Genomic DNA, 27,770 nt, shown 5'->3' with positions numbered 1-27,770 from the left:
AAGGAAAACCAATGTCCTTGTGAGAGACATTAAACTACTAGTGCTTTCACATTAAAAAACATATAAAACAGACACCTAAGAAAACCATGAACCCATCATACAAGATTCCAGATTTTCGTTCTGATATTCAAAGGCTGGAACTCGGTGGATCTGAAGAGAGAAGATGCGGGACAAGAGCAAGTCTTGGTTTCCACAGAAAAGGAGTGCTAAAGGTTTGCATGTAGCTGTGTGGGGTGTTTGCAGGTTTCTAAATAAATCTCTTTTTCTAACACACACCTAAGAAGAGTTTGTAATTAAAGCTGTACTTGAGCTCTCTTGGACATACCTTTCTCACGTCTGAACTCTTTGGTTCTGTTGTCCAGGTTATAATTCTAGAAACAGCAAGCCTTGTCTCACTAGAGTTTACAAAATCTGTTGGATCCATCTGCCTAGCGAGAGACTCAATGTACTTCAGGATTGCAACTTTGACCTGAAAGATCCAATAATTATAAACATTAAGTATACTTTATGAATCTTTGAATAGAATTCTTAACTGGTGATCAGAGAAAAGTAAACACTACTCAGGGAACACCTTCTTTCTCCTGGATTTATGTTTCCACATGGAGTGACATCCATCAGGAACAAAAAAGCATGAAATGACCAACAGGTAAGCTTGGGAACAGGAAGAGTGCCATGCAGCTTAATCCTCTTCATTTTTAGATTATCGTGCCTGCAGAGAAGGTGTGCTCTGCAACTCATGTGTGCTGCAAGATACTTACCAGGGAGGAGCTCACATGGGGGAGGCTGTGGGATTTCCAGCTCTGCCAGCGACCGGGGGGGGGGGGGGGGGGGGGGGCCCTGCACATGGCAAGTACAACTCTGTTGTTAGTTTTGTTTTTTAGACATTCTAGGCCATGTATTGCAAGGCAGCATTTTCAGTAATCAAGCTGGTACTCTTCCCTAACTTCTCCATTGATGTCTCAATTGGTTTTGACCTCAGGAGGAAAGAGTTATTAGTTATTGGGCCTATCCTAAAACCCCAAGAAAATGCTCAAAGAATAGATGATGTACATGACCTAATTCAAACTGACATATATCCTCCCTCAAATTTAGTCTTGTTATTATAGGTATGATTTTCCAGAACATATAACAACTAATTTTCACGTGTTAGAATGTTAATATTGAAAACATTCCAATAACGGGCCGGCCCAGGGACATAGTGGTTAAGTTCACGAGCTCCATTTTGGCAGCCCAGGGTTCACAGGTTCGAATCCTGGGCGCGGACCTATGCACCGCTCATCAAGCCCTGTGTGGCGGTGTCCCACGTACAAAATAGAGGAAGGTGGGCACAGATGTTAGCTCAGGGCTAAACTTCCTCAAGCAAAAAGAGGAGGATTGGCAATAGATGTTACTTCAGAGCCAATCTTCCTCACACAACAAACAAAAAAACACTCAATAAGATACCTATCTCAACACATCAGAGTTTTCTAGTTTAAATATTAATTGTAAAAAGTAGTAATAATACACAAATATTGGTAAGGATATGGAACACCTGGAGCTCTCATACATTGCTGGTAGGAATATAATATGGTACAACCATTTGAGCAGTTTAAATAAAGTTAAACATACCCCTACCCAATAAACCAGCAACTTCTCTATGAGGTACTGACCTAAGAGAAATGGAAACCTGTCTACAAAGAGTTGTACAAGAATGCTCACAGCAGATTTATTCATAATAGCCAAGTATCATGTATAAAAAAGTACATTTTAAGCACATTTGACTTGTAGAGGTTGCACTGTAATGACAAATAGTTACCAACCTTGAGGTTAGGAGTCTGAGTTTGATCCACAATAAATCTCATCAAAATGTTAAATTGTTGATCAAATGGAAAGGAGTCCCTAGATTTAAAAAAACAAAAAAGTACCTGTTTTAAAGAAAGATTTACTACAAAAAATAATGTAAAACCATATAAGAACCAAAAATACACTGCTGTAGATTACTCTAATGTATGTAAAAGCAAGCCTGTTCATATTTTTAAAATAGTGCTTTTCATTTTATATAAATACTAAAATAATACACATTATAGAGAAAATTTAGAAAAAAGTGAAATCTTGTTAAAAGTCTCGAAACACATACTACACTTACTTTGAGTATGCTATTTTAAAAATTAAGACCAAGCAATAAACTAAGGAAGAGATTCCTACTTGCCTACTAGGGATCTGCTCATCTTCTCTCCAGCTATCTTTCTGAATACTGCTTACATGAAAAACACTTCCAATTCCCAAATCTTATTTTTACATCCTCACTTGGCTGCTTACAGCTGACTGGGTTGTCCTCCTTGGTCCTAGCTGGGTCACTGCTTATGATCTCTGTTTTGTACAGTCACCACAGAAGTGTGCCTGTGGGTTTCTCTGTCAGAAAAACCCCCTATCCCATATCCAGCTACAAAACAGACACAGAAGCCTGGAGCCCCAGGAGCCCCTCTCCTGTTCCATTTCTTGCCTGTTCTGATCCCATTTCTTATAGTCATCTCATACTTTTAATCCAACTGAGTAACCCTGAAGTCTCTTGGCTAGGAAAATCTCTCTCCCTTAAAATGCTGCAATTACTAGTATTAGTTTAAAATCGCACAATGAAGCCCACGTGGATAATGCAGATGCACCTTTCATTACTAACAGGAAAGATAATGCAATGCAAACATCTATTACAATTGAAGCTGAGTGATTGCATTGCTTTCTTTGGACTCTCTTAGAGACTTTTCTCTATCTATAAAAGTATAGTAAAAAGAACAGGCATGAGGGATCAAATCTATAAAATCATAGGACCGATATAAAATTTAAATGAAATAACACAAGAAAAATATAAAGCGCATGGTGCATACTAGGTACTGGTATTACTATCATTATAATTACTAATAAAAAGTAAACTTGACCCAACAACACATCCTTTTCTCCCACATCTATCTGTATCCAGGAAGCTACGAGGACCACTTCTGGAAGCAAAGAACACTCAATATACATGATTTAAGTGACTCATTCTGGCTAAAAACTAAAGAAACAAAGTTGACAAACCACACACAAAATGCCTCTCCTTTCTTCTACAGCAAGGTGAGAATGGAGAATATACATTTAAGCGACTGGTGTGTTTAACCCAGAAATGTGTCCTGTTGTTAAGCATAGCCAAAGGAAACTGAAGCAGATTCGCAATCAGGTCTACTACCTTAGGAAGAGCTCTCAAACATCACTGAGACCCCCTCAATACTCACTGATTAATCCATTAGTTTAAGAAGCTCTACAACTCAGCTGCTGAGAAAAGGGGAATAAGGATATGCTTTAGAGACTTAGACCAAATCAACTGAGAAGGGGATTCCTGAAGCAAAGAGGCATCCAGGAAAATTAACAGGAAGGGAGAACTTAACTGTTTATTGATTGATTAAGGAACTGCTTTCCTTAATCACCAAAGTTAAGATATTCCCACCATCCCTAAAAATCTGAAATGGATCTTGCCTTTCATAAATTCACCTAAATTAAGGAAGCTACCTATAAGCCAAGTCTGGCTCACAAATGTTTGATTTGGCTTTCAAAGCGTCACTAAAAAAAAAAATCTCAAATCTGTTGCTTTAATCCACATTTCTGACCTTCTTGAAAAGTCTAGTACCCCTGGGCCCACATCCCAACATGGCCACAACTGACTGCAGCTGTCCAGCCCATGAGATAACCCTCCCTCCTGTCTACTTCATTCATTTATTATCAGCTGGATCAGCCCAGCCCCTCTAGGCAACCCCTGGCTAAACCTTTATAAATCCACTGGTATACTGGTGTATAGGAAACGTTCCCTAATTCCAGTGAACTTAATCATCCAAAGGAGGAAATGGTGTTTGAAAGCCTTATAGCAAATATAGTATATTACATTGAGTTCACTGAAAATCAAAAGGGAAATCTATTTGGATAATAAAATTCTATAGCAGCACAAATTATACAGATCTACAGGATCAGGGACCAAAAGAAAATAGTTGGCACTATAGTGTAGAGGAACAAATGAATGTTTCGAAGTCAGAGACATCTAATAGACGCATGCATGGGGGGGTGATGGCAGGGCAGGGTGTGCTATTGTCACTGGAGGCAGCCAGAGAGGAAAGAAAAGGCACTGATACTATCCACATTCTCCTACAAGAGAGGAAGACGCATGCTTACAGGCCAGCCTGTAATAATAGGAAGAGACACCAGAGCAATGATCAGCAATCCTGGATTCAAGCTCCCAGACTTCCCCTAACACGAACGTGGCCCTGGGCAAGTCAAGTTGAAGTCTCTGTTTCCTAATAAAATGAAGAAACCCCTTCCATCTGAAAATACTGTGATACCTAGTAATATGCCAGTTTGTAGTAACTGGGTCATATAAAAGTTACTGTTCTGATGATAATTTTCTGAGTGACCAGGAGTCATTTGTTTATCCTTTTAAAAATTCACTGATATGACACATCCCCCTCTATCTCCCACCAAATCACAATGAAGACATTACTGCAAAGTGTCTCCTGAGATCACTTAATTTCTAATACTCATATGTCAAGGACTTACAATTGTACAAGCAATAGATAAGAGGTCTCTGAATAATAACAGCACAGTCAGTTTTTTACACTTTTCTGAGTCTCAGCAATTTTTCTTTTCTCATCACAGCCAGAAGGGTTACAACTACAGTAAGTATGTTATCAATCTCTGAGCCAAGGAACTGCCAATAGAGACTTTCTGAACGAATGGGAACCCTACATCACACATGGGTAGAAAAACCTGTGTGACTTATAAGAAGCTGAAGTATTAAAAATACTGAGGTCTTCAGAAGAATATAAATAAATATTCTAAAATGATCTTTAAAGAGAAGAGAATCAATTTTCAAAGTTTTATATTTGTTTTTACATTTATTTTAGGCATTCACAAAAACAATGCCAATTCAAGGAAGATATGGGTATTTCATCTCATGGATTGCGGGACATTTCAACAAATATGTTAACAAGAGAACGTGGGAATTGAGTAAGAGAGCAGATATTTGAGTGGGTGACAAAAACCATGGGTAACAGAAAAGAATGGCAAGAAACCACCTACAAGAGTCTTATAACGTCAAAATGGTCTTGCCCCTGAATACACAGACATTTTCCCAAAGCAGACATACAAATGGCCAACGAGCACACAAAAAGGTGGTCAGCATCACTAATCGTCAGGGAAATGCAAATCAAAACCACAATGAGACACCACCTCTCCCCTGCAAGAACAGCTATTCTGAAAAAGACAAGAGAGAAGTGTTGGTGAGGATGTGAAGAAAAGAGAAACCTCGTGCACTTTTGGTGGGAATGTAAATTGGTACAGGCACCACAGAAAACAGCATGGAGGTTCCTCAAAAAATTAAAACTAGGGCCGGCTCCATGGCTTAGCGGTTAAGTGCGCGCGCTCTGATGCTGGCGGCCCAGGTTCGGATCCTGGGCACGCCCCAAGGCACCACTTCTCCGACCAACCTGAGGCCGAGTCCCACGTACAGCAACTAGAAGGATGTGAACCTATGACGTTACAACTATCTACTGGGGCTTTGGGGGGAAAAAAAATGAATAAATAAAATCTTTAAAAAAAAAAAAAAAAAAAATTAAAACTAAACTCCCATATGATCCAGCAATTTCACTTCTAGGCATATATCCAAAGTAAATGAAATCATCACCTGAAAGAGATCTCTAACCCCATGTTCAGTGCAGCATTATTTGCAATAGCCAAGATGGATACAACTTCAGTGTCTGTTGGATCAATGTATAAATAAAACATGGTGTGTATATGCAATGGAATATTATTGAGTCATAAAAAAGAAGGAAATCCTGCCCTTTGTGACAACATAGATGAATCTTGAAGGCAGTTTGCTAACTGAAATAAGCCAGATAGAAAAAGACAAATACTATATGATCAGGCTTATAAATGGAATCTGAAAAAAAAAAAAGCCAAACTCATAGAAACAGAGCAGAATGGTGGTTGCTAGGGGCTGAGGGGTGGGGGAAAATGGGAAGATGTTGGTCCAAGGGTACAAAATTCCAGTTATAACATGATTAAGTTCTGGGGATCTAATGTACAGTGTGGTGACCACAGTTAACAACAATACTGTATTCCACACCTGAAAGTTGCTAAGAGAATAGATCTTAATGTTCTCACCACCACCACAACAAAAAAATGGTAATTATGTGAGGTGAAGGATGTGTTAAATAACCTTGCAGTGATGATTTACAATATATACATATATCAAATCATCACATTGTACACTTCAAACTTACACAATGTTATATGTCAATTATATCTCAAAAGCTGGAAAAAAATGGTCTAACCCCTAAACACTTACCTTGTGACATCTAGAGCCTTCTGAACTTTTGCTTGCACAGATCCAAGTAAATCTGCTCCCATTTTCTTAAGTAATTGTGTGAGAAGAACAAAAAGCCAGTCTTGCAAGTCATCCTTATGAATTATTATAAAATCCACAAGAGTCTCCAAAAACATGCTGAAAACCTAGACACAAATGAAAACCAAATACTTCACATATTTAATTTATAATTTCCTCCAAAGTCTCCAAAACATTAAATTTGCCCATACTGGCTTTGCCCAGACTCTCATAACCTAGGTTAACAGTGCTAACAACTGGTCATATATTATAGAAGGCAAATATATTACAGAAAATAGATAAAGAAAAAAAGATTGGAACTTACTCTCTGTTGTGAATTCCACAGCAAATCAGGTCATGCAACAAAACAAATTCCATGTTAGTCCACAGTGAATTAATACCATTTTCATGCAGTTTCTTAAAAGACCTGAAAAGGCTACAAACTGATAAAATACTTTTCCTTCCCTTGATATGCCTTTAAAATTTGGTATAGACAAAAATCAACTTTGCTAAAAAATACTAGTTTAACCCTAGAGGCTTTTCTTTCTTTCTTTTGCTTTAAAAAAGCCTTTTAACCATCATAATTCTATACTATTATTGTTCATTATCTAGCATTCAACAAACACTATTATAGGATGAGGGAAAAAAAACTCATGTATATACTGCTTTTTATTTTAGTCATCTATTTTGATGTAAGCCAATTCAGATATTGTAAAGTAATATCTTTATAAAAAGGTATTATAAAAGCCATAATAATCTTTATAAAAGATTATGGCTTAGAATAAAAGATACTGACAGTTGACATGATTGTCATGCCGCTGTGTAATCATTACCACTAGCTAAGGTGCGACAGAGCCCACAGACAGTGGAGTGTCCCTGAATGGATGTCAGAGAGAGAAGTAGCGTTGTGTCTTCTACCTGGTTAAGGAGTCTTGCTCTACTGGACAACCCAGCCATCATATACCTACTCAGTTCTAGCACAGTAACTATTAACCACCAGCGGTCTCCCATGAGACAGCTCAGGAAAAAGTCACTGAGCCCCAGCTGTGGGATTCCTGGATTAGCTCAGAGGCAGCTAGCGAATATGAACTAAACTGAGACCTCCAAACTCACTGTACAAGAGACTTCTGATGGAAACAAATTTCCTTCTTTATCCTCACATTCTGGTTCTGAATCAGCAATCTAGAGGTGACAGGTAACAGAAATTTCATCAATGTCCAAAACCATCTAATATCCCTTATGCTATAAATCTTATGAATCTTATGCTTATTCTTTAAATCTTGCTGCTTTTAATACTATCTTAGAGAAAAATCTTGCTAATTATATCTTTGGATATCTATGTGGCCCTTAAACTCAACCTTTCTTGGTTGCTGTGAGGGTCACAACAGGAATCTTAAGACATACTTCAAGACAGATATTGAGAAGAACTGCTGCCCAAAAAAAGGGAGAATTCATTCTCCTACGCCTTCGGTGAGCATCTCAAAAGGCAAGGGTCATTTGTTGTTTTCTGTATCCCTAGCCCAGAGAGGGTATTCACTAAATGTTGAATGAATGGATGGATGGATAGATGTTTGACACTTCAAGGACAATTCCTACGAGGAAGAAAGGGTAGGAAAAGAAGGGAGGTCACAATAACTAGCTGGACTTTCTGGCCATCACAGGTTTCTTTCTCCCAATAAGATTTAGAAAAGACTACTTTTACTAAGAAAACTGTAGCATAAAATAGTTAAATCCTACATGTCAAGCTTTTTAGATTTGCTCATGCTGATTAAGGTTCTGTCAATTTCTACACTTTAGTTTCCATCCTTAATCCAAGCTTTAACTTTCCCGATATCGTCATCCCCTCCTTTTCTTTCTTTAAAGGCATCTAACAGCCTCTAAAGGCTTCCTCCAAAACAATGGTATTTATTTAAAATCTAGGCTCCAAGTAAACTTTCGTCAAGGGTCCGTCTCTCGTACCACTCCTAGAAAGGGCCTTGTCCCTCACTCCTGGGTGTTTTCCCCTCAGCAGGATTCCCTTGTCAAAAAGGCAGTCCTCAGGCTCAGGGCTCTCCTTGGGCCTCAGGAGGTGTGGGCACCAGCTAAGTGGCCACCATCCATCAAGTTCTTGGGGACAGCAAAATTCTATTTGGAGAAATAACCTGGTTTTCCAATAAATCCATTACATAATGCTTCCATTTTTCTATCTTGTCCTATATAGACAACTTCTACATGAGATACAAAAAAATAATTATATACTTGATTATTTTCTTCACTACTGTAACTTAAAAAAAAACAGCACTACATTGTAACACAATGTTACATTCTAGCACCTAGCCCACTGTTTGGCTAATAGGAGGTACCCAAAAATATTTGCTGAATGAATGAAAGACTATATCTGATTCTCTCCATAATAACTCTTACTTAAAATGCACTTTATTTAACTTAAAGTTTTATGGACATTTGAAGTTTCCAAGAATTCCATTTTTAAAAGATGTAAGAAACTACTGCTGAAATTGATGTTAAATCTGCAAGGTCTAATCTACACTTTGGGGAACTATCTCCCATTCTTAAGTAGTATATTATACAGCTCACATAGACATGCAGAGAGGAATGTAAATGAGGCATGTCTCCCAGACTCACCTTGCTGTGAGGGTCAGCAAACATTCGGGTGAAGATCTCACATAATCTTTTCAATTCTACTCGACTAAAGAAAATTAAATGGAAACAAAGGAACTTAAAAAATTTAGTAAGTCAACACAAATTATTTATAGCTTGGCTTTTAAAAATCCTTTTATTTCAGTCAACTACATAAGCTTTATATAATTTTTATATAACAAAATTTTTTTCACAAATGAATTACCTTATTTAATTCATGATGAAATTAAACAGGAATGTAAAACCATGATAGTTTTGTTCTCATTAAAATGAGCAAACAGTCTCAGAGAGTGATCACCTAAGTTCATACATGCACAAGTGGCAAAGCCACGAGCTAAATCCTGTTCATTTCATTCCAGGTCTGTTTTCCACCTGCCACAGATGAAAGGCAATGGGATAAACTAGGAAAAGCATGTGTTTTGGACTCAGACAGACCTAGATTTTAACTTCAGTTCTGCTATAGACAAAGGACCCTGATACTTTTATATCCATACCAGTAAAACCGGGGAAGAACTACCTCACATGGCTGCTGAGAGGATGAAAGCAGATTCCACATCCTACTTCAACTGCACCTGAGACAAAGCAAATGCTCATTTCTCATGAGCGCCCCTTTGCTTTTCTTACCCTTACCTGTACTACTGAGTCCCATTTTACTTCAAGGCTTGATTAGAAATGTCACCTCCTCCCCAAATCATGCCTGAGTAATCCCCCCTCATACAGATGACAGAGTTGGTTCAATGATCCTTTAACATTATCAACAACGCAATCTAGATTAGCCCAATGCTAATCAACAGATTTCTAGAGATTATTCAACAGAAACGTGGTGAACAAGAACAAGAAACTGGGACCTCCAGAATTAAACAGATTCTTTAAAAATAATCACAACAAATCATCCTCATTTTGTTTTTTGATAGATCACCAGAACGTTAGAGGCTACCTGCATTTCAGAAGGCATATGACAAAACTTCTCATGACAGCTTCATAACACAAAGGAGTAATGGGGGAAGGGGGCAGGTACTAACACAGTAGGGTGGAGTGAGACTAGACAGCCACACTTACAGCATAGTGATTCATTAGTCAATGCCCACTTAGCTTTGCAGAACCCATCTACGACCATAAACTTATCCAGTCTCACAATTTATCTTTAAAAAAATTACCCAAATAATATAATATACCATATTTCACGGGTTCTAAGTTACCCACTTTTTCACATTTTAACTTCCCTGTAATTCTGAGATTCATCTTATGATTAATGACAATTAGCACTGTCATGGTTTAATAAGCAGCATTTCTTCTTAGAGGGATATAAAATAACAATGTGTCAACAGTGCCTTAGATTTGATGAAATAAGATATAAATACACATTTTTTTGGTAAGTGTAATACGTGCTCAGTTTAGAAAATTTACGAAATACAGAAATGTAAAGAAAAAGCAAAAATAATCAATTTTAGAGATAATATTGTTACTATCTGGAGGAATCCATTTTAGTATCTCTTTACTATGCATATTTATAAGCTATATAACGCATATGTGTATTAAAAATTTTAGACTGAGACTATTATTATTTTACTCATAATCCTAAGAGTAACAACCCGTACCAACCCGCAGCGTTGTTTTATTTTTCACCTAAATTGCAAACTGTACCAAGACTTCTCAAATAACATCAACCGGACAAATGTGAACCAAATGTTTTATAAATCTAATAAATTACAGAGTATTTGCCAGCTATTTCAAAGTCTCTGGAAGGCAAAGTCTGGGTCTGAGTTGTCTTAGCACCTTTAGTGCCTGCCCCAGCACCTGGAACTTCGCAAGGACTCTATAAATGATAGGGAATCCAGTTAAGCCCCTGATGAGTATAATATGGGACACAAACTTAGCCTCTTGTCCTTACCTCAGTGTTCTTTGGCTCTTCAGTAAGTTCTGCAGGCCTAGAAGCCCTTCTTTCCTTTCTGACCAGTTTGAACTAGCACAGTGGTTGAGAACTTCTGCTACATCCTCAGTCTGCCGCAGATAATGGGGAATGCCACCATTCCTGGAACCATATGAGCGCTCAGAGCAAACACTCGAGGCATCACTGTTGGCATCATCGTCAGAATACATCCCATATGGCTCATATCTCCTCCTCACAGGCTTCTTCTGCCAGATCCAATGAGGGATGCAGGTGAGAGAGGAAGAAATGGAAAGGTGAAATGACCATGAGTCATAGCAAACAAAATCAACAACGAAGAGTTAAAGGTAAAAAGAAACACAACAGACATACATGCGCGCACGCACTACATTTTCCCTGTGCTTACAGATTAGGGAAATAAAAACAGAAAATCAGACTTCTGTTAGGTATAATAAGTAATAAGCAGAGCAATCCATAGCAGAGAGGAAAGAGTATGGTCTCTAGTCTAGTGTGTGGACTTTTCAGCAGACAAACTTGGGCTGTAACCCTGCTGCCACCACTGACTGGCTCTGTGACTTCAGAAAGCCTCCTAATCTTTCTGCTTCAGTTTCCTCACCTTTGAGATGATAATAATTATACCTCTCACAAGCCTGTTGGGAGGATTAAATGGAATGATATGTTAAATAACCTGGCTCAGCACCTGACACATTGCAAGTATGTGCACCTACCAGGCCCTTCCCAATGAAAAGCAAGCTACCTTGAGCATGGTCTACCAGCCCCTTCCCAATCAAAAGCAAGCTATCTTGAGCGTGGTCTACGGGTAAATTTGTTTCAGTATTCATGCTTCTTTAAGAAAGTCTGAAACGGAAACGTCAGTGGCAGAGTATCCTACGTAAAAGGATTCTTAAATTATCTGAGCCACTTTAATTTACTAAGGACTTAAAGTTTTACAACACAAATAGGCTTCCTGTAGACTATACTATCTGCTTCATTCATTTCTCTTACCCTGCATATAAAACTTTAAGTAAGTTAAACCCATAAATAACATAGCAACAGCTATATAAAATTGATAAAACTTATCAAATACAATTTCTCTAAGAGAAAAACAGATAGTTATTGACTTAAACCATACAAATATAATTTTCTGATAATATGGCTTGTACATACATCACAACTTGCTCAGGACAGTTCTCCCTTATGCTTATTGTCCAGCATAATTATTAAGAGTACCCCCTTTCACTCTCAAAAGAATCTTTGTTAGGATGATAAATTATATAATCATCTTACTTATACATAAACTAGAGTCCTAAAATAAGAAAAATGTTAAATATACCCATTCATGAAATAATGATGACATAAGAGTAGACACAATCTGGGTTAATAAATAAAATGAAACACTAATAGAAGGAGCAGATCTTGACATTCAAAATAAACACTAAAACAAATGTCAGTGGTGACTGATTCCACCACTAACAAAAGCTTCACTAGATATAACAACATCATAATTCAGATCAAAACTTCTGTTTTGTCTGTATTTTTTGTTGCTTTCACTAGGTTCTAAAGGAAATATACTTGTGACAGAAAAAATAAAGGTGTAAAACAAAAGTTAAAGCACTGGTACCTTGCTCCTGGAGTCTCCTAACAGCTGTAGGCAGGAAAATATTGAAGGATGGGGAAAAAGCATAGAGAATTATGTCAGAAGCATATGTGGGGATTGTTCTTGCAACAAAAGTGTACAGCAACACATATCTTAGCAAACCAAAAATACAGGTTAGCAAGCGATTCATATCAAGCGAATAATAAAAAAGAATGCTTTCACAATGGCATTTCCTAACCCTCCAACACCTCTTTTAAGACCTTCTAGTACGTGCTACAATTCTTTGCTAAAACTCTCCACACATCACTAAGGTACATCTCTAAAGTCACCATTAATTCTGTTGTCTATTTCTATGATAGATTCTGTCTGCCCTGGGGTTTCTATTCTGTGAAGCAAAGATTGTGTACCATTCCTTTGCTTTCTCTTCTGAAGCAGGTCACTCGGAGAGACCAAGCAGTTTGGACAAAAAGTAGTAAGGACAGCACGAGTGTAACGGGAGCTAGAGCTCAGAGAAAAGCCCAAGTCAAGTAAAGACAAAGCTCCAACTCTCGAGTCCCATTCTGCCTCCTAGAACTTTGTACACAGTCCCTTATGCAGTTCTCTAAAGAACCAAGAAACTCCTCCGTCTTAACTGGAAGGCCCATTTAACTAAGGGTTTTGCACATCCATCATTTCCCACCCCTCTGACCTGCACTTCCTAGGGTCTCTGAATGAATAAGAGACAAATTCTAAATGCTGCACCTTGGAAGAAAAACAACTTCACAGAATTCTGTCCCAGCTTGTGACACTTAAGTTAAAACCACAGTTAGAGCAATTATCCTGAACTCTAGTACCTGCCAGAAAAAAGAGCCCTTCTACATACAAGGCTGATGAATAGAGCTGGCCAGGCAGCCCCTGCTTACAGGAAAGCATTATGAGAGCAGCAAACCGCTTGCTCACAGCTGGTCAAAAAAATCTGACTGAGCAAGAATAAGTGAGGGAGAGACAGGAAGGGATGAAAGTTAGAAACTCTGTAGCCACAGCCTATAAAATTTTGGTGAGACGAACCCTGGCTGGATTTAAAACTTCAGGGTCTGAAAGAAAGGTATTATAACACTTTTCTCCTTAGAAAAGAATAAATCTTAAAATAGCACAAGCAAGGCCAGAGATCAGACAGTTCTAAAGAATATCTATTTTAAATGCTGAGCACATAAGCCAGAATATGCAAGAGGCTGTGTTACTACTAGCTGAAACGCATCTTTAAAAAGCAATTTGACCACAAGCTGATTCTACCAAGGAACTTTTTGCTATAACCACAAATTTAAGGAGCTCTAATCACTATTTATTGTTTTTTAGATACTACATTATAATGATGCAAAAACACATTCCACCAGTGCTTCATATGCTCAAAGAGTTCATCTTAAAATGTGGGAAAGTTCCTTAAATAATGACTTAAGGACTCATTTTAAAAAAAACAAACACAAAATCACATGGAACTAGTGAGGTAATGAAATAAATGCAAGATTTTCCAATCACAAACTGTATTGCCTACTATTATAATGATATGTTTAGGCTATGCCATCAAAGCCTGCAAAGCAATAGAAGCAATAGAATGGAAAAAAGGAAATGCTGGAAAAAAACATAGATAAAAAGAAAAAAAGAAGCCCAATGACATCAGAGAAGCCCAATGTCATCAAAAGTTTCTTGATCCTGAGGAGTACAGAAGAAATACATTTCACGCTAATATTTTTTTGTGAGGCCAATATTCACCTATGTACAGAGATAAAAATTTAAGAAGAAAGTAATAATAATATAAATTTACCCAATATTTACACAGTTTTAAAGAGTGTCAAAGATGCTTTAGTAACCTGACTTGGAGGCAATTTCCTGTTAAGACAGAGAAAAATGTGGATGAGTAATTCAAAGAGACTCTATACACATCGTGACTCTTACCAAAGCATCAGCAACAGCAGCTTCAAGATCTGTACTTGTACTCAACACTCGCATGGCGTTTACAGAACCGGGGATTCTTCCTGCCTGGCCAAGCCCAAATCGGTCTATTTTAAAAAACAAAAGCAAAAGGTATGTCACTTTAATTCAAATTTTCTCAATTCTTTGCAAGGGCTCCTGCCTCTTCCCACCTACTAGACAGAGGCACTGAAAAAATCTCTAGCCAGTTTTAACTATACTTGACTTGTAGTTTTAACTACAATTGACTGGTTTACCAGTGGCAAACGTTAAGTTGCTCACATTTCATACTTTAGTGTCACAAAGCATGCTCACAATTAAAATGGTTCTTTAATGCTATTTTATTTTTGAAAAGTGTTGAGACATGGTAGGGAGAGGAGAACTTCTTATAGAAGGGAGCTGGGCTATAAGTTGAGTCTTGTAATGTATTTAGCATTCCCTCTAGAGGCAAGTGGCTCTGATGTTTGGTTAAACTAATTTAGGTTTGATAAATGAGTTCTAATGCAATGTGTACTAAAAAGTTAAAATTTGAAATAAATGTATTAAATTGATCTCTGCAAATTTTCATTAGTGTCGCTACTGTTTAATTGTTCTTAATTAAGCTCAATTAATTTTACGTACTTGTCATCGTGATGTCTGTGTCAAAGGATATTTAAAAATCAATTTATTAAAATTCTTTAATAATCACGAGAAAAAGCTAGCATCTTCACTGCAAAACATTAATCATCCAGATAATATTAGTATAAATTTTTCCTGAGTCCCTCAAAACATTTTTAAATGATACTCTTTATACATGTAAACAAAATGGACAGAATCCAAAGAATTTAAAACAAATTTTAGCTGTTCAAACAACTATTCTAAGCTTGTTAACAATCGTGGACAATAAAGACTAACTTTTTAAAGTCCGTTAAGTCAGCTGACCAGCCTTCCTTAAGAAGTGCTGAGATTAAAACTACCATAGGAGAAAGTCAGTGTAAATTATACTTCATAAGTGTATCACTATCGACTGGTAAAAGTTTCTTATTTAAAGTGCTAATGTATACGAAACTTTTCGAAAAATATGTTAAGACAAAAAATGCTTTCTCTTGGTTAACAAATAAGACACTTCTTGGACAAGAAAAATCTCTGTATTAGCCATATTCTAGTAATAAAGCATTTAGAATAAAAGGAAAGCTAACATCTGTTTTACATGAATTGATCTTTCCTATAAAATAATATATTTGAAATTTTAAATATGTAACAAGACATCACCTACAAAATTGGTGAACTTTAAAAGTGAAGTGTTGTTTAGCTTTTTAAAAAGGTCAGTTCCAAAACATTACACCTTCCACAGCCGTAAAAGAGAAAAATATTTAAACACTGCTAATGAAAAAAGTTATACAGTCATGAATTTTTATAAAGAAACAAAATCTGTATGTTACACTATCCCCTTTTTTAATGCATGTGCTGATCATACTGAATGTCATCTTAGTCATTAATATGTTAAAAGGTGATTTAATGTGCCATATAAACTAGAGACCACAAAATAATCATAGCTATGTATATATATAAAGTAACACTTGAAATATGAAAGAAGTATAAATTTGAGATATATTGTGTACATAGTTTTATAAATGATCTTTGTTCAAGTCTTTTTTTTCCATTAAAAAAGGGTAGATAGTAGGGGATTTATGAGTAACAGAATGAAAGTAATTCAGTTATAAGGCATTTAAAAATTACCCAGCATAAACTTAAAACAGAATCCAAAAAAATTTTTAAAAAAAGTAGATCTCATGCCAGCAATCTTGCTCCAGGGATATTACTGATTTCTCAGACACAAAAATTAACACTGTAAGAACAATGCAATTATTTTGTGCTTCCCAGGTGCATACAGCTTTGCCATACACTGTGACCACAGATCATTTGATATATATCATAGATAATTTGAATTTCAAATCTTTAGGGGAAATGTTTGTCTGGATCTAAGCAAAATTATAAGCCTTTTGTTTCACCAGACCAAAATGTGTTTTCCATTCTCACTGCTCTGATACTATTATGAAGCTCCATTTTCCAAGAGATTGTTACATATGACTATGCCCTCAGTTTGGCCCATACTTCAGGGGAATGTACTAATCAGAGTATACATAATAAAATGCACAGCTGAGGCTTCATTTAGATGAAGAACAGAGAAACTCTCTAACTCAGTGAATTGGTCACTGTTGTCACCATCAACAGTCTGTGGTTGAATCGGTTGTGCCTTACTCAGTTGAGAAAACCGTAGTCATTAGGGACTGTTAGCACATCAAAAGGCTGCCAGTTAAATTGGGCAAATCAATGCATTACTGTATGCTTTCTTTTTGTCCCAATGGCTAACCAAGGGATTTTGGGTGTTGTTAAAACGGGGCTGAGATGGAACGTTTGGGGTCCGCAGGCTGCAAAGGATATCTGTGGCCTGATTCAACTATCTGAATCGTGATCTTGTTTCTTCATAAAAGTTTTAGGACCTTCCATTTATTTTTATACATATGAAATAATGTATTCTATAATTTGAAACATTTGCTAACTAAAAAGTACCTCCAAATAATCAGAACCTGACATTAATGACTAACACTAATAATCAACACTTTATTGGGAGCAAAGACTTTGGAGATGAAAGACTCTGTTGGATGATATCCATACCCCATCTCCCCACAGGGACCCTTCAAGATATCTATTTTGGGTTGTTGTTTTCCTGGGAGAGGGAGTGAAAGAGGAAGAAGCACTTCCCCATTTTTCTATTTTTTTTTTAACATGAATATGAACACTGGAGAAATGATGTTGTTAAAAAGGCTATAGAGCATCTACGGCCTATTAACAGAACCATAAACATTCAACAACTTAAAAAAATAAAAGCACATTGGGGAAAAAAAATATGAGGTGAATACATGCCAGGTGCTAGCCGACACTGATGAAAACAAATGTTAAAATGAGTGTGAAACTAGAACATATGAAGAAGCCAAGTCATGCAGTTAGCACTTGTTCACCTGACTGCCCAACAGATTCAGCAGTGGAGAGAGCACTAGTGGACCTGGAATGACGTCGAGAGGCTGCAGGTAAAAGGAACGGCAACACCCACAGGATTAACACAGAAGTAACCGAGACAGAAAATGCCACAGTCCAAAGGAAGTGCAGGGACTGCTCCCAACAAGGCCATGTTTTCTCATGAAAAGAAATGGTGCTGGATATGAATGGATAGGAAGTGCTGATCCCCAAACTCCACAGCAGCCTGCTGGCTCTCACATAGCTGGGCAACACACAGGTACAACAAAGGCATTCTTTAAGGTGTTCCTTATGCATCAACTAGCTCAGACTCCAGGTTTATATTCACGCCATGAAGCCTCTATCAGCCATTATGGAAATACGTAACACGAAGAACATCAGGAGTCACAGAGCACCATCTAAATCCCAAAGTGGAACAGCATAGGATGGATTATTAACTCAGCTCACAAGATGTCTCATCAATACGTGATGCATACGTGACCATACACCAAAAACAAAAGCATAGAAGTTTATAATGTTATTTGAACAGAAATAGAATGAATCACAAGAACGGGGCTCAATAACTGGAATGCCATTTTCCCCAGTCAAAATTTGTATTGTTCTGTTTCACAAATATCCTAATTATTACTGGACTTGTTTAACTGTTGGAAATTTAGTTGCACTAAGTTTAATGACCTTCCTTGGAGAGGCATTTGCAGTCCTTTGGTTCTGAGCACCGGCTCTGTAACACAACTGGGGGCCAATCCTGGCTTGATCCCAACTAGCTGTAGGACCTTGGCAAAATACTAAACCTCTCTATCTCAGTTTCCTCACCTGTAAGATGCTGCCAATGATGGTACCTACCTCTTGGGAGTTAAGAGATGAAAAGAGATCATACATAAAGCACTTAAAACAGTGCCAGGCACACAATAAACGGTGGCAGTAACAGTAGTGGTGCTGGTGGTGTGGTGGTGGCAGTAATGGTTAAGAGCAAGCTCCAATTTATATTTAGAAATTAAATATTATTTTATTAGCAAGTATTCATAACAAGTATATTAATTCAACTGCATGAGGAAACATATGCTAAATTCCATTCTCATGTGGAGAACATAAATTTTAGAAATAATTATGAAATACAGACTTGGTTCAAAACATGAATTTATTGACCGAAGTGTCATGCCATATATGGCTTTTCTTTACCTCAGAAAAAACCCAAAAGATAATGTACTTCTATTCATTACTCTGAAAAGAACATGGTGATTGTTCCACAGAACCGTTATAGATTTAACAAAGTCATACCAAGGAGTGCTACTTTCACCCACGCTACTAGAGTACAGTATCCTGTACACGTTAATGCTTACACATCTAGTCATAAAATATGAAAATCTCAAACTCTTCAATATAATTGTATTTACTTAAGCTCATGGCACTTTACGAAATGCACATATCTGTGATATAACTGTTATTAAATAGCAAAGGTGCCTCGTTAATAAGGACAAATTTTTAACAGTTTGCAAAAGGAAAAGAAAATTCCTAATTCCTCAAGATGCATAAAAATAAATCAGCTGTCTCTAAAACAGATATTATAAAATAATCACTTTCCTTAAATAAAGACGTTGGCAAAAATATTTTCTAGGACTGAAGCAAACTATACATTTATTGTACAAGCACATTAGTATTGTATCCTAATAATTTCAACTGAAAATAGCTTTTAAGCAATACTTGAACTGAAAGTTCTTTATAAAGTTCTCCTTTGGAGTTCCGTTTCAACAGAATATTCTACAGAAAATCTGTCCTTTGTCACATTGTCAAGTGAACACCCAACAATGGAATCCAAGGTGGACTCACTCACGTCAAAGCCTGATTTACAACAGAGTCCTAGAGCCCTAAATTTCACTTAAAAGTTGTCACTGTAACCATATATATATACATTCATATCATTAAAATGGTCCAAAATAATTTTGTAATAAATGCAAACGTAAAACCAATATATATTCACTGAAACATAATTACTTCCGTTCCTTTTTTTTTTTTTTTAAAGTGAAGGTTGGCTATATAAGTTGATTCAAAGGGGCACTAACACAATGTCATTAATTTATAAGGGGGTGGGAAATGATTATTAAAGTGAATGAGAAAAAGGAGGAAACTTGACATTCTCTGAAGGGCATAGTAAGTTCCCCTGGGGACAACTACCTCTGGGACTTATCTATGAATTCCCAGGTCCCAACCCCAAGCCTGGAAATCAGGATTCAGAAACATCACTAAGCTCTTCCTCTGTGCCTAAGCCTACAGAGGCCTCACAGAAAGCATTTAATACACTTTGGAGGAACAAATGAAAGTCTGTTTATTTGTTATTCAAATGAATTATTCAAAAACACATTATCAGGACTGCTTTCAAATGAGGCAGGGAAAACAGCCAACCTTTGAAGTAAGACCTGGATTCAAAACCTGGCTCTACCACTTAGCTGTGTGACCTTGAGAGAGTGGGTTATTCTCCCTAAGTCTCTGTTTTGTCATCTGTAAAAGAGGGATGATAATACCTGTCCCAGGGGGTGAACAGGGACCACAGGGATTGTGCCTACTGACTGCTCAGAATGGTGCTGGGTACATGCGAGCACTACTGTTGTTCTTGCTGGACAAAAGTTTCATGAACAGATTTAACCCAAGGAGGGAAAAAAGGCATGATATAAAAATTCAGCTGAAAAGATGTTAATTATTGCCTTGGCCACAACAGAAGACACGTGCTGATGCTAGAGTTTGTTAAGAAGAAGTATCTGTACCCACATCTTTTGCCTTGGTAGTAGCAATTATACATTTCAACATTCTGGGTTGTCACCAAGACACTTAAGCAGATCCATTTCAGCAAAGAAAGAGAAAAAAAGACTAGATCACTCAACTACTCAGGGTTCAGTTAGGACCTCAAGAATTCAGCACACCTTGCCTGGTCCATAGAGCACATGCTGGATTACAAAGGTTGCCTCCCTGGACAGTAACAAAAATACTAGTACATGTATAAAATAAAAACACTGAATTGTCTCTAAGAGACAAAATAACCAATCAACAGATTGAATTATTCACTATACAATAGGTTGTTTGGAAGGTCAAAAAGTGAGCAAGGAGGCATAGATATAAAGCCTTAACTTAAAAGGAAAAATCACCAGTTCATTCAGAAAAAAATCATCATTGCCATCCCTGATTTGTTGAGAATTCTGACCTAATGCTTCTGGTTGCTGTGGAACAGCTGATGTGTACTAGATAAGCTGCCCCACTTAGGATCTCATGCTTATCAGGTAGAATGTCTCACAAAGGCATCTTCTCACTAAGTCCAGTGGATCATCTAGCAGAGCTTCCACATCTTTTTACCTGCTCTTTCTCAGACCTTCATAAAGCACAATGGGTCATAAAGAAATGTATTTAGATTTTGATTATTATACTGACTGGGAAAAAACGATACTGGGAAGAAGTGGATGACATTAGAAGGAGAGAGAGGCAAATATTAAGACCTTATGTTTTTGATCTAACACACATCTTCTGTAGTGACATTTTTATATTTGAAAGACCAGTTACATAATTAGAGTCAAAATAACAGACTGCTGCAGTCTACAGTTCATATAATAACTTCAGGCATAGGCCTAATCATCACAGAATGATTTCTACCTGCTGTGCTTATCAGGAGGAGATATATAGCTGTACGGCACTTAATATGCCAGAGAACCAAAACTCAATTACTGAAGAATACAAAATAGTTCTTTTTCGTGAAAGTATGTGTTGACAGATGTCTTGGGGGATTAATAATTTGCATTAGGCAAAAAGGTATATTATATGTCCATTTTAGAGAAAAGCAGAACTATTAAAACTAAAAAAAATAGGTAAACACAATATTCTATAAAGGATATATGTTTTTCTTTTCGTCTTGTTTTTCTTGAATCCTAGAATCTGTTAAAATACAAATTCTGGCTATGAAAAAACTGAGGGCGGGGGGTGAGCAGCCCCAGCTGGCACCTAGCTGGTGATCTGCGAGATGGTACTTCTACCACCTCACGGCAACGAGATACTGTAATTTTTGTCCTGGGATGGCATCAGGTCACAGACATTAAATAGTCTATTTAGCCCAGGAAGAACGAAAATATCTGAACAATTAACAATGAACATGGTAAAGTTTTGCATTGTGCTGTACATCTAAGCAGTCTATCAAAAACCTATTTTTAGATTGCTTTAAAGAAAGCTTTGAAATGACTCATTTAACAAAAGCACAGCTAATATCTTCATTCATGCTGCTTTTTAGATTAATGTTATCACCCCTAAACTGAGCACATTTAGTTTCCTAAATGTTATCAAGATTTTACTTTTTTCCCTTCTTTGAATTGATTCACGTATGGCCTGGGCCTGATCTCTGGTAAAATTAAAAACAAATTGTAGAAATTCAATGAATAAGGATAAATTTTGGATTAACTCTACTTTTAAGCAGCAATGAACTTTAGCCAAGCTTCACCTTGTGTTAGAAATTCCCACACAGATGGGCTTGCCTGGTAGCAAGCAGTGAAAAACGCCAACAGTACAGAGTGAAGTGGTGCTTTTTTCCTCTAATATATAAAAATTGAAAATTGTCAAAACTCAAGCATGCAGAGGGGGACAACAAGGGTAACGAAGGAAGAGGAAAGAGAAGAAAAGACCACAAGGACAGCAGAGGAGGCAAAGCAGATCATCCCACCCAGCAGCGTCTCGGACAAGCATCCGGGGCAGGGAAGGAACTCTGCTCCGAGAGCCAGCGCCTACGTGTACTCACCAAGAGGAGGAAAGCCCCGAGCAGGGCTTGTATCACGGCTGCTCTCACGGCTGGTATCGCGGCTGCACCCCTGACTCATGCTGGGTCGAGGGATACGGCTGCTCCGTGCTAGTGTGCAGCATGAGGGGTTTCAGAGAAGGTGAACAAGTTTAATGACGACAGAAAAACTCACAAAACGTCAGTCACATTCCGTTAATGTAATTATGGCATTGCCCGTACTGGGAGCTCTGACGACTGAGCAGCTATCTGTGCTGAGGGCCCACTGACTGACGTGTCAACAACAGGGGAGGGTTTGGATTAAAACCCGATTCTGCTCAACGCCTCAGAAAGCTGTGGGTTTTAGTATGAAGGTGAAATAACACCTTAATGTAAGAAATGAAAAGAAAGCTTTCCAAAAAGCAAACTGGCATCAGAAAATATAAGATCAAAAAGTCTTTTAGAAATGATCAGTTCTTTTGGCTTTAGCAAACTTCTTGAACAAGATGATAAAAGACCAAAGCCATTTTCATATGCACGGAGTTTTTAGAAATATAAGTTAATTCGGATTAAAAAAACAGAATAAAGGTTCCTGCCACTGAACTCCATGAACTTACCTAATTAAAAGAAGAGGGTTCACTTTTCCCAGCCTGGCCTTTTTCACAAAGAGAATTCATAAGCACTGACACAGCTAGAGAACCTGGCCACTTTGAGTAAGTGTGTAGATGCCTCAGATTCTTCAAATATATTTAATTATCTAAACCAACAGATATAAAGAGTTGGGGCTGCTATAACTTTATTCATTGGTCCCAACATTTAATTCCTGCTTTTTTGATGGGAATCCAAAAAGATTTGCCTGAGGTTCCTACTCAAATGCTTTCCCTTATCCAGCCTTACATATGAGTCTACAGTATGTGGACTGATAACCCCAATATTCGTGTTAAAAGATCCCTCCACCAACCTGAGAACAACTAATTACTTTACGATTATCTATGGATAAGTTTACTGTTCTCACATTATAAAACACTAAGAAGACAGCGCCACGTGAATAACCTAAGGTCTGATATAACTTGGCTATAATATAGCTCAAAAAAGACCATGATGCCCTCGTTTTTCAATTTAATTTGAGAAAACAGAACTATAGTACTGGCAAAAGACTTAGAAACAACTTTGCATACTGAATATGTGTAGCCACCTACATAACAGCTCGTGGGGACAATAAATATTTCTACCTTGAGTGGATCTACCAATTCTAGATGGGATAAAAATGTCTTTCTCAGAAATTTTGGAAAAAATAAACTTGATTCACTAATGTAAAAACAGCCATGTTTACTATATTGCATTGAGCATAGCCTATTATTTCAGAGCAAAGGTAGATTTATTGTATGGCCAAACTATAACAAGAATGTCTTACAAACCAGAATCATGCAACTCCCTGACAAAGAAGAACATGGATGTGAAAAACCAAACCAGCTTCCTACTGTGGTCTCTCAGTGCTGGAGTTGAATTAGACCCTAAAGTTATGTAAGTGATGTTCAAATGCTTAGGTCTGCCCTGGCAAGCAAGGAAAGGTCAAGCACAGGAATACAATCTGAGTATCAGTCAAAACACGGCTTCATTCCTATATTCCTATATTCCAAAACACGGTAATTCCTATATTCTCCTTCATTTTGCCATAGTGATATGGAAAGACTGAGATTCCACTCAAAGTAGCAGTGCCTAATCAGCAATTCTACACAACATTCTAAATAGCTCTTACAATGAGGCCAAAAGCACAGGTGCTAAATTAAACCCTTAAAAAACTCGTAAGTAGCTGCTGACCCCACCAATATATGCGAAGTTGCCCAGAATCTACAAAGCAACACCGCTTATCCTTAGAGAATCACTTCCACATCTAATTTATGAAATGACCTCTCCAATTCCATGCTAACTCACTGGTCCAGACACTTAGCCTCTCTCAGGCTCCCCTTAGGAAAGTTAGGAAGAAAGAGCCCCATCATTAAAATGAGAAAGATAATTGCTAAGTACTTCTGAGTTCCTAGCTGAATAGCATACACGAAAATCTTGTCTATTCCAATGCTCACTCTAAAACACTCTAAAACTTTCTATAATCAGAAAGTAATAAAAACAGTCCTGATAGTTTTTCACATATGGGCATGCTTTGTTGAGCATTTTTTTATAGTTCCTGCCTAATTAGTTCTGAATTTTTACCCAGCTCCCACTCCCTTCCTTAAATTAATATACATGCTACAGCAATGGGAAATCTCTGCTCTCTCCTCGGCCTAGCCTGCTTTGTGAAGACAATAAAAAGCATGAAAAAGGATACGTAGATATGATCTGAAATAAGAATATGCATAATTCTTAACAAGGTTTACCCTCCAAGTATTTCACCCAGAGAAAGTTCATTCACCCATTCATGCTAGCTGGTTCCTTTAATATATATGGCTAGTAGTAGAATACAGAAAAAGAATTCTGTTCACAGCTTTTTCAAAATCTGCCCATAGTTGCCCCAAACCTCATCAAGGTATATCTAGTGATGATACCAACAGTTCAAATGTTGGGTAATTGAAAACACAAAAGGTAAAACACCCACTTAGTTATAAAAACACTTCCAAAGACCAATTTACAAGGAGGATTTAAAGTAAGTACATAAATAACTGATTTTTACAAAGAATAATTAATTAGGTGGTCAAAACTAAAAAACAATATACCAAATCAACTTGTTTCTTTATTGAATACCAAAACTGAACGTTCTTGTGAGACTAGGTTATGGAGAACTAGGTATAATAGAGAAGGAAGAGACGATATAAACATACTCGCCATTGGAACTTTCTAAAAGCAGTATTCTTAATTAGCTCTGGAGTATTGTGCTTATGTAGAATGCTAGGAAGCCCTGAAAAACCATTTAATTGGTTTTCATTTCTTATGAGACACTCTGCTCTACCTTTACAGTGTTTTAAGGATAATCCTGACTTTTGCCTTTTAAGGAAGAATTCTACCAGAACTCACATTAAAGTATAAGAGGAAGAAGGAAAACTACCAGAAGTTAAAGACATGAAATGTCTCTCTAGTCTAGATATTTTTTTATTTTGGTCTTGCACACAGTAGTCTAATTTAATAGCTGAAATTGATTACTATTAATTTTGAATTATTTCAAATTATTTTTAAACAGAAAATCTGAGAACATTTTAAACACATATCCATAAACTGTAAGCTGCAAAAAGTCAAATTTTTTTACAGCCTTTTCAACAGATGAGTGGAAAAAGAAGAGAACCAAAGGCAAACTTCTGAAATAACAGTTGCTATAGATGTTAGCTATTTATGTGACTTTATTATCTGTTAAAAATAGAATAAAAGGGGGGCTGGCCCGGTAGTGTAGTGGTTAAGTTCACGCGCTCTGCTTCAGCGGCCTAGGGTTCACTGGTTCGGATCCTGGGCGTGGACGAACTCACCGCTCATTAAGCCATACTGAGGCCATGTCCCATATAGAAGAGCTACAACTCTACAACTATGATACACAACTGTGTACTGGGGCTTTGGGGAGGAAAAAAAGAGGAAGATTAGCAACAGATGTCAGCACAGGGACAATCTTCCTCAAACAAACAAACAAAAAAAACCCAAAAAACAAAAGGGTCTGAGATTGGAATAATTCTTTAAAAAAAAAAAACAGAATAAAACACAAAAATAAAAAAATTTACAAATATATCCATTTAGTTGAACAGTTTATGAAGGAATAAATTTCCAAGAAAAAAGAAGAGTAGCAGGATTTTATTTTGTTTTTTGGTTACCCAACAGAAATTATATCCTGTTTTGCTTAAGAAACCTTAAATGCTAAAAAAGAAGAGCTTTGGCATCATTTTTATCATAGATGAGAAAGAAAAATTTAGTTGAGAAATATTACTTCAAACAGAAAAGGCACAGTTGGACCAAACATAATTTGTAGACAACTGGAATTAATTCTCAGTGCAAATTCCAAGCGTGGTTCAGCTATGACTAAAACTACTAATTGGTTTGGCGATTACAGGAAATATTCCTTTTTTTTTGTAAGGAAGATCACCTCTGAGCTAACATCCATGCCAATCCTCCTCTTTTTGCTGAAGAAGACTGGCCCTGGGCTAACATCTGTGCCTATCTTCCTCCACTTTATATGGGATGCCGCCACAGTACAGCCTGACAAGTGGCGCATCGGTGCGCGCCCGGGATCCGAACCTGGGCCGCCAGCAGTGGAGGGTGTGCACTTTACCACTACGCCATGGGGCCGGCCCCTACAGGAAACATTCTTAAAAAACTCTCGCTCATTTTTTTTTGATATTTATATTTAGAGTTGCTTTACAATGAACCAAATGTTCAGACACATACCCATATACTAAATGACCACAGTAATATACAATCTATTAATGAAAAACGTTAATATATCTGACATCCTATAAAATAGAATCTCTAAGCAGTACTACAGAAAGAAGTGGAAAGATATATTTTATTCATATATATATATACATATCTTTGTATCTGTGTGTATTCTCACAATGTGCAGAAATTTAAATATCTTCTTTAATCAGATTTGAGATTTAATCTCAAAGCTTCAGACATAACTAATTCCTGTAATAAGCACCTGGAAACAACTTTCTTCAAAATAATGTTTCAAATAAGAACTCCTTGGAAGGGAACAGGCTCCTAGTTAGTTCTTATTGATGGATGTTTCATAGTACCTCTTTTGAAAGCTTATTAAATGCTGTCTTTTCAATCATCTGCAACACAAACTTCATAGTCAAGACCAAGGAATACCAGGTCTTACAGTTACGTCAGATAATCAAGGTTGGTTTATTTCCCAATTTCAAGAAAAGGTAAAAATGGCATCTTTAATAAATATAAAATGTAAAATCTCCCCAAAAAAAAGATTTTGTAAAAGTATGAAACTAAGCTGGATTGCCAAGAGACATCCTATAAATTTAATCAACTCTGGAAAAAGGACAGCTTAAAGCTCACAGCTAGATTTGAAATCAAATGCATTTTCCAAACAAAACCAGATCCAAACACAGATATGTTACAGCATCAAATATGAAATTTAGATACTCCAGTCATGACATTTTCTCCGGGTGTAGCCACATTACTTGTTATTGGATCCAATAAGTCATCAGCTCAGGGACCATGCTAAGGTAATGCCAACAGAGTTGGCATCATGTAGAATTAACAAAACCACTGCTTGACTACATTTCTCATTTGCTTTGGAAATGTTAGTCAAACCAAATCCTATCTGTTCTATTTCTTACACATCTGGCCCTGCCTTCTCATAGCTCAGGCAGCCTTCAAGGACTTTGACGAGCTGGACTCAACCAGTCTCTCCCTCATTTCTCACCCCACCCTGACAAACTTCCTTTGCTATAGCCAAGTGAACTACTTGTGGTTCCCAGAATGCATTATGCTCCCTCTCATCTGACTGCTTCTGCTCATGCTCCTCTCTGCCCTAGAACACCTTTTTCCTCATCTCTCCAGCCTGCCTAATCCCACCTTATACTACATCAAAACAGGACCTATTCTGGGAAGCCTCTTCTAGCAGAAAATC

General features: G+C 37.2%; 1 protein-coding gene across 1 annotated transcript in view; it reads right to left on the bottom strand.

Moving 5' to 3' along the window:
* CLASP1 (cytoplasmic linker associated protein 1) overlaps nucleotides 1-27,770 on the bottom strand; it is a 260,490-nt gene that overhangs the window by 56,286 nt on the left and 176,434 nt on the right. Inside the window, exons 23-30 of the mRNA XM_058548789.1 lie at nucleotides 22,232-22,339; nucleotides 14,434-14,537; nucleotides 10,908-11,152; nucleotides 9,002-9,065; nucleotides 6,705-6,707; nucleotides 6,344-6,507; nucleotides 1,800-1,878; nucleotides 326-469 (exon numbers count right to left, since the gene is read on the bottom strand). Of these exons, the coding sequence (XP_058404772.1) occupies nucleotides 326-469; nucleotides 1,800-1,878; nucleotides 6,344-6,507; nucleotides 6,705-6,707; nucleotides 9,002-9,065; nucleotides 10,908-11,152; nucleotides 14,434-14,537; nucleotides 22,232-22,339 (911 nt within the window). The remainder of the gene's footprint in view (nucleotides 1-325; nucleotides 470-1,799; nucleotides 1,879-6,343; nucleotides 6,508-6,704; nucleotides 6,708-9,001; nucleotides 9,066-10,907; nucleotides 11,153-14,433; nucleotides 14,538-22,231; nucleotides 22,340-27,770) is intronic.

The sequence above is a fragment of the Diceros bicornis genome, chromosome 10 (assembly GCF_020826845.1).
Source record: "Diceros bicornis minor isolate mBicDic1 chromosome 10, mDicBic1.mat.cur, whole genome shotgun sequence".
Classification (NCBI taxonomy): Eukaryota; Metazoa; Chordata; class Mammalia; order Perissodactyla; family Rhinocerotidae; genus Diceros; species Diceros bicornis.
The sequence above is the reverse complement of the archived record's forward strand: the minus strand, read 5'-3'. Positions and strand labels throughout refer to the sequence as shown.